The following is a 13,473-nucleotide window of genomic DNA, read 5'->3' as shown; positions in this document are numbered from 1 at the left end:
TTCTGGAATCTTAAGTGTCTGTTCTGACATTCCCAATACCAGCTGATCTGCAAAGGGAAACAGTAGATTACATGCTGCTAATTCAGCCACAGCTCCCAAATATGTGAAAAATGCCATCATGATGTAGGGGTCAAAAATTAAGAACTGCTCAAGCTTATACACCATGCTTACTAGTGAGCAATAAATCAGAGCACCAAATATTTCTTTATTTGAGCAATAACTGCTGGAGTCAGTGTGCTCAGTGGAAGTCTGAAAACTGCAGTTCAAAAAAGTAATTGATTTTAAAATTATTTTTAAATTTTATTCATATGTTTTTAGCTAATTTATTGTTTGGGAGCTGCCTTGGGTTCCACTACACTGAGAGAAAGGTGGCATATAACTGCAATAAATAAACACACATTGTGGCACTGAGTTCCACAATTTAATGTGCTGTGGGAATGTGTCCAGAATCACCCATTATTTGCTGAGAAAGGATGAATTATAAGATGGGCTTCCCCAGCCTGTTACCATTGAGAGGCACTGGACTACAACTGTCATCATCCCCAGTCATCATGTCAGTGGCTATATTAACTAAGGATGGTGGGAGTTGTAATCCAGTATATGCAGAGAGCACAAGGTGGAGGAAGACTGCTGCAAGCTGATTTAGTTATGCCACTGCCAACCTCTGAAGTTGTCCAATTAAGCACAGAAACATCCAGTCTGGAAAAAAATGTAATTTATTTTTCTTATTATTGCCCAATACAGTTAGCCCCGGAACACCCTAAAGATTAAATGCCAATTATTTATGCATTGTTCTTGATTGCTTGCCTACATTTTTAATATGAACAAATAAATATTTTAAAGGATTAAGCACCAATTGCTCCTCAGCTTGCTCCTCAAATACAACTGACAGCTATGTCTTATGACTCAATCGTAGAGAGAAAGCAGAAATTGCTCTGCAGCCATGTTCAGCAAGAAATTAAATGCAGAAGCTGTATTTTAACCCCAGCATAATCTGGAGGAAAATGGTGCAGAGAATGGATAGGTGAAGAAATGCCTTTTTACCTTAAAAAATGCAAACCACTTGTAGTTGTTCAACACAACCTCGAAGCCTTGGTTGTAAATTATTGTGAAGAAGCCATGGTTCCCTTGATCATCCTGTGCAACATCGAGCTTTTGAAGGGTCACAACTACTTGCTTTTCCACAGGCCCTGAAGAGAAGGAGCAAAGGAAAGGTTAGGCAGCCATGGCAAACTGAGCAAGAATGGCTATAGTGTTAAGAATATGCATTATACATTAAACATGATCCGAGTCCAAAGGAAGTACTTTCAAATGTGGTTGTTAATTTTTGTTTTGGTGCATGCTCCATAGTCCAAACATGTCTACTCACAAGGAAGTTTTTGTCCAATGGCAGCTGAAACCTCTTGGATTTAAATCAAAGTAAAAGTACATCCCCCATACATTAAGGTCCCTGGTAGTTTTCAGGAAAAGCAGATAAAAAGAACATTGGAAGGTCCACACTGAAATTAAAATATTTACCAGCATTCCAGTTCTGACTGGAAATAAACATATTTTCTTAATTATCTTATTTCTCAATTAAAAATTGCTTGAAATACAGAGCCAAGTACCAGACAAAGGAGAGGTAGTCAACTATGGCTTTCCAGATGTTGTTTGATTGCATATCCTATCAGCCCTACTCATCTTAGACAGCACTGAAGGATGAGGAGACTTGTACTCCAGCAACCTCTAGGACTAAGACATGGATGATTCAAGTACAAGTCCCCACTGGGTTATGTAATGCAGAATGACCTTAGCCCAGTCCCCCTCTCTCTCTTTCCTGAACCTATCTCACAGGGCTGCAATGAGGATAAAATAGAAAAGAAAGAGAGTAATGTATAGTGGGTTCTTGGTAGCCATTGGGTTTTGGTCCTAGGACACACCCACAGATACCAAAATCTGTGGATGCTCCAGTCCCATTATATACAATGGCATAATAAAATGGAGTCCTTTAGATAAAATTGAAAAATCAAAGTTTGCTTTTTGGATGATGATGATGATTTTAATATTTGCAAGCCATGGATAGTGGAATCCATGGATGCAGAATCAGTGGATATGGAAGGCCAACTGCATACCATTTTGAACTCACTGAAGGAAAGGTAGAAAATAAATATAACAAACCCATAAACCTTTGTTAATGTTCTTTTACAACATTTTTAAATTGTTCCTCCTCTGAATAACTTTACAAGTGGGCTGAGGAATACTGATTGACCTTTTAGCCCACAGTTTATTCCCCAAAACAATTCCGTGATATATGATTGGCTGAGAAACTGTGATTTGATCAAGGTTGGTCCATGCACTTCAATAAAGCATTTGAATCCAGGATTCCCCTCGACAAATATTGAGATATGGAGAGAAAAATTAACCCCATTTCTTAGTATCACTAGTATCAAAGGGAATATGAGAATTTGGAACATTATTTCTACATCCAACAGTGTAATTCAGAGCATGGATCCAAAAGGTATTTCCACGTCTGCTGCATAAAGTTACAGGATTCAGAACCACCATTTTAAAACAGTGGTTTTTTGCATGAATGACTTGATGACTCCCATCATGTGAGAGCCTCGAGGTGGAGAAATTCCACTGTTTGCTCTTTCTAGCATAATCTGCTGAACTCGTGACTACAGTCATAGAAAAGGAAGTGCTGGTGTTTGATGAGAAAAGAGAAAGAAAGAAAAAAATCACAGTTCCTCAGACCAAACGTCTGTTCTCCACCCTGACACAAATCTTCCTTTGGCAACTGGGTCTGCCTTTCTGTCCACTTCCTCCTTTGCACTTGAGACTCAGGAGCTAAGATCACAAAGGAAAAGTCTTGCAAATGCTGATTTATTCACTCAGTTGAGCCAATCAGTGTTTCTAGAGCTCCCAATTTTTTTCTTCTCCTACTAGAGCTCTTGTACAATGGACAACAGCAACATAGGAAATAATTTAAAGATAAAATAAAATAAATCCTTTTATCTTGGAATGACATTGTTGCGACAAGAAAAGATTCATCACATTCACCACATACTGCTAGACAAACAGCTGCTAAGCCTGAGAATTGGGCCACCCCATCAGTAGCCTGTATGGCTAGAACAACACCCATACCCACCCAACACACAGACACAGACACACACACACACACACACACACACACACACACACACTCTATGCTGGCTTTTATAGTGATTCTTTGCATGAATCAGTTTGCACGACCTCCCAGATTTTTAGTGTTTCATATAGCATCAGTACGCCAGAACACTAATAAAGCCTTCGAGCATGGACAAAGCATGACCACCACTCCATAACACTAAAAATATCCACTCTGCTTTTATAAGCAGGCCTTTTACTCCCAGGCAATGTCAAGAGGGAGTAGCATTATCTGTCTAAGACAAATTCACTTGTACAGAAATCCACTTGAGTGACCGAACTGGACCAGTGGAGAGCATTTGTGTAAAAATAAATGGGAAAAGAAATAAAAATGACATTGTTGTAGGAGTTGACTACAGACTACCAAAAACAAGATGTTTTGAATGATACTTTTCCGAAACAAATCTCAGAAATCTCCTAGAAGCAAGAATTGGTAGATATAGGAAACTTCAATTATCTTGATTTCTGCTGGGAGACTAGGGACCAATATAGACCAGCACTTTATGCTGGCCCGTACGCGGACTAGGGCTAGATAAGGGCTGAGCTTTTACATGCTCAGAAACCCTAGTCTGCTGCCCGGGCACCAACTTGGCATGCCAAATGGGGCTGCGCACGAGGGCGTCATAAGGCCGCACCACGACCCTTATGGCACCCCTTCTAGGGCGCAAATAGAAGCCGAGTTTTGTGGCTTCTGTTTGCACAGGATTGGTGGCATGGCGTGCGGCTGCCACATCCTCAATCCAGCGCTTCCAGGGGTGGCACAGAGCCTCCCCTGAACGGGCTGTTTGTGCAGCCCCTAGCTCTGCTAAGCATAGGCTCTACAACAAATTCTTCTCGTGCGTTGCAGAGAATGTCCTCTTTCAAAAGGGACCCACAATCTTGGATTTGATTCTAATAAGGAGGATTTGGTCAATGCAATGAAAGCAGCTGCTACTCTAAGGGTGAAGTGACCATGTAATACTAGAATTCATGACTGTGACACAGAATCCAAATGCATCTGAGGAAGTAGACTTGAGTCTACAAAAATTCATGCTACTACCCTCTTTCTTTCAGTTAGTCTCAAAGGTGCTACAAGATCTCTGTATGGCAGTTGTCCTCAAACTGTGCCATTTAAGAGATTTTGGACTTCCGCTACCAGAAGCCTCAGCCATGCTGGCCAATAGTCTGGGATTTTGGAGCTAAAATCCAAAATCACTTAAAGAGCACAGTTTCGGGACCACTGCACTACAGGCTGATTCTACAGACAAACATGGCTATATATTTGAATATCTGGGATAGTTATTATAATTTTGTCCTGTATGGTGCCAAAATATGGCAGTTTTGCTCCTGAAAACCAAACCTCCAATAAAATAAAATAAAAATGGAAAGAAACGGTTTTAAAAAGTTGTAGAGAAGCTAAAAATGAAAGTGAGGTGTGGTGTCATAGCATTTCTGGTTTTTATTTTGTGTAGCAATGCAGCTCTGTGGACAAATGGGGGGGGGGGAGGAATGAGATTGGCACAGTTGCTCAAAATGGACTATGATAAATCGTGTGCAACATTAAACCACAAAGATTTCAGAAACATGTAGGACTAGAAATATGACTGGAAAGGAACAGATTTTGCCTTGACACCACTTCCTTCTTATCATGTGTATTATTATTATTATTATTATTATTATTATTGCAGATTGAGTCTCTTTTATCTGGAATTCCAAAATCCAAAATACTCTAAAACGCCAAACTTTTGTTTTTCATGTCTGACTGAGATAGTGAAACTTTTGTTTTCTGATGATTCAGTGAACACAAACTTTGCTTCATAGGCAACATTATTAAAATTATGGTATAAAATTACCTTCAGGCTTTGTGTATATGGTGCATATGAAACATAAATGAATTTTGTGCTTAAACTTGGATCCCATCTGTAAGCTATCACATTATATATGTATATACAAATACAGGCATCCCAGAATTATAATACTAATAGCAGCAGCAACAACCCAAAATCCAAAAGACTTCTGGTCCCAAGTATTTCAGATAAGGGAGAGTCAAACTGTATCATCATCATCATTAGTAGTAATAGTAGCAGTAGTAATAGTAGCAGCAGCAGTATTGCTGCAGCTCCTGCTGCTACTATTACTAACTGCTGTAGTCCTAGTGGGATATAAATCACATATAAATAAATAAGTATGGATCATTGTTTAGCAGGCATTTTATATGGTCAGCAAAGCCAGTCCTACCATTAAGGAGAATGAGGCTGCCATCTCAAGCAGTATATGCTGGAGGGAGGAAGGGGCAGTAAACCAACCATTCCTCCTGAAAAAAAACCATTAGGATCACCAGAAGTCAGAAATGGGTCGAAGGTACACAACACAAACACACAGATAATTCAAAGACATAGTTGTGTCAGTCTGTAAAAGTCTGATTTTCCAGACCCAGACAAGACATGAAGGAGATTGGGAGTTTATCCCATGAATATCCCAGAAAAGTCACATTATTACACAAAACGATTTCCCATGACATCGCACAAAACCAGCCTAATGCATCTTTTTACTTTCGGGATTTCAGTGACAATGCATTTCTGATATCACTTTATTTGTGCAATTGCGTGTGATAATCATTCACGCAATTATTCACCATTTCCGGGTTTTTTGCAGGATGCCTTAAATGGGCTTTAATCTCTCTTTAATGCTGAAATTAGCCCCAGTGTGATAAACCCCTAACGCATAGCTGTGATAAAACTGGAAAATCAGTATGCAAAGGGATCTTGCAGCAGCTTTCAGACTGACTGAAACTTGGTACCATGAGCTTTGGTCTGCCAGATGTTTTTTTGGACTTCAGCTCCCAGAATTCCTGACTAATGACTAAGCTGTCTGGAGCTTCTGGGAGCTGAAGCCCAAAAAGACCTGGCGGATCAAAGTTTGGGAATCCCTGGGACCCAAGTCTCTGAAAGCTCATGCTACCAACTTTTTTCAGTGAGTCTCAAAAATGCTACAAGATCCCTTTGTGTACTGATTACCATAAAATTTTACAAAATTAGATATAGAATTTTTTAGATACAGATATGAACTGCTGTTATTAGTTACTGGGTCAGCAATGAGGTAGGTACTGAATATAATGTAAGTTGCCCTAAGTTGCCAGGCAACACGACACCACATAGACACAAAGCATTTGCAGAGCAGTCATTTCTTGAATAATGGGAACTTCTGTTATTCAAGAAATGGCTGCTCCGTGAATGCTTTGATGACGGGAGGGAAGCAGGATGCCTCAATGACGATTTAGAAGTGTGACCGGCTATCACACCTTCGCAACGTGAAGTGCTCTTTGAGCTAAGATTGGGCTACAGATAGTGGCCTTTTGGGCCCAGACAGACAGGCCAAAATAAAGCTGCTTTGGGTCACTTTGGAGGTATGCTGTTTAAATGACACACACATCTTAAGAGACCAGAAGCTGTGCCAAAGCTGCACTCCAGTCCCTAGGACTGGAGCATGGCTTTGGCATGGCTTCCAGCCTCTTAAGAGGCATGCAGCATTTAAACAGCATACCTCCAAAGTGACCCGAAGCAGCTGTATTTTGGCCTGTCTGTTCAGGCCCTTTTATTACTCTCTCTATTTCTGGGAGGGAACCAAGACTTGAAAAATCAAAAATCAATTTCTCCTGGCCATCACAAGAATTGAAACAGCCAAGAACTGGAAGATGGGCAGTTGAACAATGGTCACCTGGCAGCATAGGCTATGGGACAGTTTACCAATGGAAAAGTTGTATGACAGGATGGACATTTGTGCTTATGAAGTCAAAGGCTTTCATGGCCAGCATCCATATTTTTTGTGGGTTTTCCAGGCTATGGGGCCATGTTCTAGAAGAGTTTATTTTTGACATTTCACCAACATTCGAAACATTGCCAGCATTCGAAACATGCTTAAGCATTCTCTGAAGATGGCAGCCACAGATGCTGGTGAAACATCAGAAATAAACTCTTCTAGAACATGGCCACATAGCCCAGAAAACCCACAAAAACTATTGTGCTTCTTTTGAGGAGAGATGGTGTCCTTTTTTTGGAGTATATTAACAATCACTCAAATCAGCCAAAACCACCAGGTCAGCCTTTGAATTTCGGGAAGGGGACCTTTATGGAAGTCTAATGACAACAATGACTTATACTTATATGGTTGTTGGTTGTCGACCCTCATGTATCCCTCCTTAGTGGTATTTTTGCCTTTATCTCACCTCTGTCTGCGCTGTTGCGATTTCTTGCAAGTTACCATAAAGAATTATTTTTTTAACAAAGTGACATGATAGCCCAGTTTAAATATTTGAAGGGATGACATAGTGAGGAGGGAGCAAACTTGTTTTCTGCTGCTCCAGAGAATAGAGCCTGGAGCAATGGATTCAAGCTCCAGGAAAAGAGATTCCACTTTAAAATTAGGAGGAACTTCCTGACAGTTACTGCTGTTGGACAGTGGAACAGGCTGCCTTGGAGTGTGTCTGGCCTCCTCCTTTGGAGATTTTCAAACAACAGTGTGAACAGTGCTTTGACTGTGAGCTCCTGCATGGCACGGAGTTGGATTGGATGGCCCTTGTGGTCTCTTCCAATGCTATGATTCTATGAATGTGGGTGCATGAACCTAAGCCTTTTCTATGTCTGTGGGCTAAGAGCCAGTTTGACAGCACATTGTATTATGACAACTGGTGTTCTTTCTACTCCTCCTCCTTGTCTATTTCTCTTCCTTTTTTGCTATAAATCTCAGCAAATTTTGGATGTTTAACATCTAATTGGTCATTAAAGAGGAAGAAGTAGGGTTGAGTGAAATGGGCAGAGATTTATTGTAGACTTGAAGACTGCAGCTTAAATATAGCTGTGACTATTTTAATGCAAATAGAAAACACAATTTCTATTGTATCTCACACCTGGATTTCCAAGTCTGTGATTCTGTGACTTCTGAGAGTCTGGAAACTATTGGCCCAAGGCAGTGATCCCCAAAGTGAGTCCTTTAAGAGCTTCTGGACTTTGGTTGCCAGAAGCCTCAGCCAGCTTACTGTAGCCTTTATTTGGTATTATTTTGGAGAGATTTTAATCGTGTCGTGTTGTTGTCGTTGTTGTTTTAGATTGTACGCAGCTTGGCAGGTTTTTACTCTTTTGTTTTATTTTATATGACCTTTGCTATGTAAAGCCCTGTGCAAACTTTACAGCGCTCTATGAATAAATGTTAATAATAATGATGATAATAATCATAATAATGTTGGACAATTGTCTGGGATTCTGAGAACTGAAGTCCAAAGTCCCTTAAAGAGCACAGTTTGGGGACCACTGCCCTAAGAAGCTCTGGTCCTTCCAGGTAATTTTGGACTTCAACTCCCAGAAGCCTCAGCCAGGTTGGCCAATAGTCAGGAATTCTGGGAGTTGAAGTCCAAAACCAAAACATTGAGAGGCCCAAAGTTTGGGAGCCTGCCCTGGGACTTGGAAGCACAGAGCAACAGCACTGGAACAGAGTGAAAGGGTTACAAGAGTAAAACAGTGTTCCAGGTCAAAAGAACGGAACACAGTTAAAGCTGTCTAAGACACTTGTTTTCCCAGGACTGCCATGGTAGCACTGCCTAGTGGTGAGAAGGGGTGCTGAGTGGGGAGTTCCATCCCGGGAGACTTTGCTTCTAATTGGAAAGGCAAAGGCAGGAGGAAGGCAGGCCAGGAACGCCTTCTTCCTGGTCCCACTCACCCGGCTTGGAGCAGTCAAGGCGCCGGTCGGGGGCTCCCTGGCCCCGGGCCACTTGGAAGACCCAGCTGCCCTGCAGCTCCCCGAAGGAGCAGTTGGCCGGCGTGTCAGCGCCCCCCGGGCGGACCAGCGGGAGGACTAGGGGCAGGAGACACGTGTAGAAGCCCCCCGGCAGCCCCATCCTCCTCACTCCCCTGAAGGCAGAGCAGCTCGGAGGCTGGGAGAAAAAGAAAGCAGCAGCAGGCCAGCCTTTGCCCCGGAACAGCGGGGAAACCCGCCTCTTGCTGCGCGTCACGTGTGAATGCGGCCAAACGGAGCTTCCTGGCTCCAAAGGGCGCTCGTCCTCTCTTTTATACAGTCTTTCCCCAAAGGCGTGTCAAAGGCGTCCGGGGAGGATCTACTTTGGGGCGGAAACCTTGGTCCCAGACCCACTCCAGTCCAGAAACAATTTAGGCTGTATCCACACAAGAGGTATAACCCGGTTTGGCACCGCTTTAACTCTTTTCTGGCTCAAGGCTATGGAATTCTGGGAGTTGGAGTTTGTTCCACTGTCGAGCAGCCCTTACTGTCAGGAAGTTCCTCCTCATGTTGGGGTGGAATTGCTTTCCCTGGAGTTCCTGGACATATTGAGGAGGGAGCACCTTGTTTTCTGCTGCTCCAGAGAACAGGACCCAGAGCAATGGATGCAAGCTGCAGGAAAAGAGATTCCAGCTCAACATTAGGAGGAACTTCCTGACAGTGAGGGCTGTTGGACAGTTGAAGACACTCCTCCCTCGGAGTGTAGTGGAGTCTCCTTCCTTGGAGGTCTTCAAGCAGAGGCTGGATGGCCATCTGTTGGGGATGCTTTGATTGAGAGTTCCTGCATGGAATAATGGGGTTGGACTAGATGGCCCTTGGGTGTCTCTATGGCTCTATGGCTGAATCCATGGATAAAGAATCGGTGGATATGGAGCACCTACTGTAGTCCCAGCAGTGTGCTTCATGAGTTGGCAAGAAGAGGAGACAAGAATCTGTATTTTTCTAGTCTAAGCTAGCATTTGGAACTACACAACACCAGCTGGCATACCACCAGTGGCATCCATAGCATTGGTGGGCACCTGAGTCCTGAGCCTGGCAGGGGATCATGGGGGGTGGCAGCACCCTGCCCTACCCTGCCCTGCCGCCCTTGTCTCTTTTCCCCGACTCCCTCCACAGCCACCTCCCACAGCCACCCATTCGGATGCCCACCCAGGCTGCCAGGGGCTGGGCAGGGGGCTAGGCAGGTGAGGCAGCAGGAGGGCATAGAAGGAGCAAGCGCTGCTCCTCCTTTCCTGGTGCCTTAGCTCCTTCGTCAGGAAGGGTGGGAAGAGGACCCAACCAGTGTCACATCTCTTTGGAGCTACAAGTTATTAGGGTCCCTGGTGGTGCAGTGGTTAAATGCAGCCACAAGGTTGTGAGTTCGATCCCTGAGGGTTCCAGGTTGACTCAGCCTTCCATCCTTTCGTAGGTCAGTAAAATGAGTAACCAGTTGGTTGGGAGCATTTGACTTACACATTGTAAACCACTTAGAGAATGCTGTAGTTCACTCTGAAGCCATTGTTGTTGCTATTTTATCCTAAATTTTAAACAGGGTTCCTCTTAGTGCAGTTAGTTTCCTAAGGGACACAGAATGTTTTGCTCATACACTTGATCATTGCTAAGTTGCTGATATTTGAAATACTGCTGTAAGTATATACTCAAAGTTAGGTCACTGAAAGAGTGGTGATAGCTTTCGCGGCCCTGAGACTGGAACAAAACAAAACAATGTTACATGCTGTAACAGTCAAGCAGACCCTGTCCTCAGAGGTGTGATGGGGAAGGAGGGAGGAGGGAATGTCTGATGTTTACAAATTCTTGCTTAAGCTAAAAAGTTCTATAAATGCTCAGTGTTAAAATAAAGTGGTCCATCTTGACCACTCTGAGTTCTTGGTAGGTCTAGGAGCCTCAGTGGCCAGGATTGGAATGCCTTGACCAACACTCTTTGTGTATGTTTCATCCAAACCAGATTTAGGACTCATCCCTGCTTTGTGTCTTACCTGGGTCGACATGGTAAGGCTAATATTTTGGTGTTTCCCAACACTGTCACCTGGTGCGTTATACATCGTCTGCATCCTCTAAATGACACCACCTCCTACCACTCTACATGAAAGCCAGTACACCATTCAGGTCCACTTTCAGAGGAATCCAAGAGAGATGGTCCCAAGGAGGACAGGCCTCCTTGTGGGATTCTTGTAGTCATCTGATGGGACTACTTTGGAAACAGAATGCTGGACTAGATAGGCCTCTGGTCTGATCCAGAATTTCTTACGGTCTTGTATTTTTACATGCAATGCACACATTTTGACCTGGATCTATGCCTTGATCTTCTCCCAAGCACAAACATACTCCGTCTGTCAGCCTTACTAAAGTATTGCCTCCTCCCCCTGCAATCCCCTCCTGCCACAATTTTATCCAACTTGGATAGAGAGCAGAATTTTCTCATGAATTTGCTGATTGCCAAAGGCTGCAAAATTGATCACAAGCTGAATACTGATTGGAAAGTTAGCATTTCCAGCTCGGGTAGAAGCAGCCGGACAAGCAAACAACAGCAGCAATAACAACCCCTGATGATAATTAAAACTGATGTACAAATTCCATTATTTCAGAAACCACGAGCCTCTCTATATATAGAGAGAAACTAGGGAGGAACAAAGATCATCTCACTCGGCATGGTTTTTGTTAGAAGACTAGGAAAGCGATAAGTATACTTTCTTAATGGTTTTGTATTGTTTTTAAATTGTACTGTTTTAAATTTGCTGTTAGCCATCTCGAGTCCCTCTATTTGGAAAAAGATGGGATATATAAAATATATATAAGTAAACTACTTCAATAAATGAGGAGCTGTTTTATTAAAGTTGGGCAATGGGCCGATTGAATTTCTGGATGTTTTAAAAAGAAGCAGCTACGTTTTCTTTAGCAGGCCTGACAAATGTATGACCTGTGAGGAATGCTTCCTGGCCAACCCACACAGCCTTTGCCTTTCTTTTTTTATTATTTTTTGTCTGTTTGTTCTAAATAAGATCTATAGAAAGCTCCAAATAAGATGTATAAATAACTTTTTCATAACATTAAGATACACATTAACGTTGGTGCCAATTTTTGCTTTCTGTCATTCAAAGTATAGCTGTAGTGGCCCACTGAATAGCTGATAGTTCTGCTGAACAGTCAAGATGTATAGTATGGCTTGCCAGATATTTGGCAATCTCTGTGCCTTAAATAAGGTGCACAAAAATCCACAAATGGAACCTTTTTATAGCATAGAGGTACACATTAGTCCCTGCAGCCTCCTCCAGCCACTGAATGGCCATGGGGAAGGCGGTGGCAGTTAAATTGGACTGGATGGCCCTTGCAGTCTCTTCCAGCTCTATGATTCTATGATTCTATGTGAAATGGCAGGGTGACCAGACAGCCTTCTTTTCCAGGACATTAATAATAATAATAATAATTATTATTATTATTATTATTATTATTATTATTATTTATATTACCCACTTCTCCCTTCAGACTGAAGCGGGATTACAGCAGTAAAAACATCATAAAATACATACATAATTCTAAAACATCAATCAAAGAAATAAAAATAAAAGGGAAAGGGAGAAAGTTGTTACAGTGTTGCTCAGTCGTAAGGATTGAGTCATATATTCAGATGTACAAATCAGATTAGAGGAGATCAGTTGGATAGGCCCGCTGGAAGAGATCCATCTTCAGTGCCTTTTTGAAGGCTTCCAAGGAAGTGATAAGACGGATCTCTTCCGGTAAATTGTTCCAAAGTCTAGGGGCCATCGCAGAAAATGTTCTACAAGAGGTAGTTTTCAACCTGGTTTTGGGGTGTTCCAATATTTTTGTGCCAGATGTTCTGAGAGTGTGGGGCGGATTATGTAAGGAGAGGCGTTCCTTTAAGTCCTGCATTTCAATCTTCTGTCCGGGGGGATTCCAAAATGTCCTCCACTTTGAGTATGACTATGAAGCATGAATGTACATTTATTTTATTTATTTATTTACGGTATTTATACCCTGCCCTTCAGCCCTAAAGGCTCTTGTGAATGTACATTTAGATTAGTATTTTGAGCTTTTATTTTGAAATAGCCTACATTTTTCCTGAGTGTACTACAGTTTGCAATGCCTTGTCCTCCTATGTGGCTATGACATCTGGTCACCATGGTTAAATTGTGAGTACTGGGGCTGAGGAGGTTTGTTTTTTTGCAGGGGAAAGAAGAGAATGCCAGGAGTGCTTGGTACCAATTTCGGTTGATACACCAACTGAGCCCCTACCTGGACCAAAAGGACCTTGAAGCAGTGGTACATGCACTGATAATCTCTCATTTAGATTTCTGTAATGCACTCTACTTGGAGCTACCCTTGTACCAAGTTTGGAAGCTTCAACTAATCCAAAATGCAGCAGCCAGATTGGTCACCAGTACTTCTAGGTTTGACCATATAACACCAGTGTTAAAATCTCTACAATGGCTGCCAATTAGCTTCCAGGCTCAATGCAAGGTGTTGGTTATTACCTTTAAAGCCCTACATGGCTTGGGCCCAAGTTACTTGCGGGAATGCCTCTCC

General features: G+C 42.5%; 1 protein-coding gene across 1 annotated transcript in view; it reads right to left on the bottom strand.

Annotated features, from left to right (window-relative positions):
* The window catches only part of CTSC (cathepsin C), a 35,904-nt gene extending 26,712 nt beyond the window's left edge, over positions 1–9,192 (bottom strand). The window contains exons 1-2 of the mRNA XM_089512870.1: positions 8,857–9,192; positions 1,045–1,190 (exon numbers count right to left, since the gene is read on the bottom strand). Coding sequence (XP_089368996.1) covers positions 1,045–1,190; positions 8,857–9,034 — 324 coding nt within the window. The 5' untranslated portion in view covers positions 9,035–9,192. The remainder of the gene's footprint in view (positions 1–1,044; positions 1,191–8,856) is intronic.
* Between the last annotated feature and the right edge of the window lie 4,281 nt (positions 9,193–13,473).

Source organism: Sceloporus occidentalis, unplaced genomic scaffold, assembly GCF_023333645.1.
Source record: "Sceloporus occidentalis isolate IW3139 unplaced genomic scaffold, rSceOcc1.0.p SCAF_2, whole genome shotgun sequence".
Classification (NCBI taxonomy): Eukaryota; Metazoa; Chordata; class Lepidosauria; order Squamata; family Phrynosomatidae; genus Sceloporus; species Sceloporus occidentalis.
This window is presented reverse-complemented; position numbering and strand designations above follow the sequence as displayed.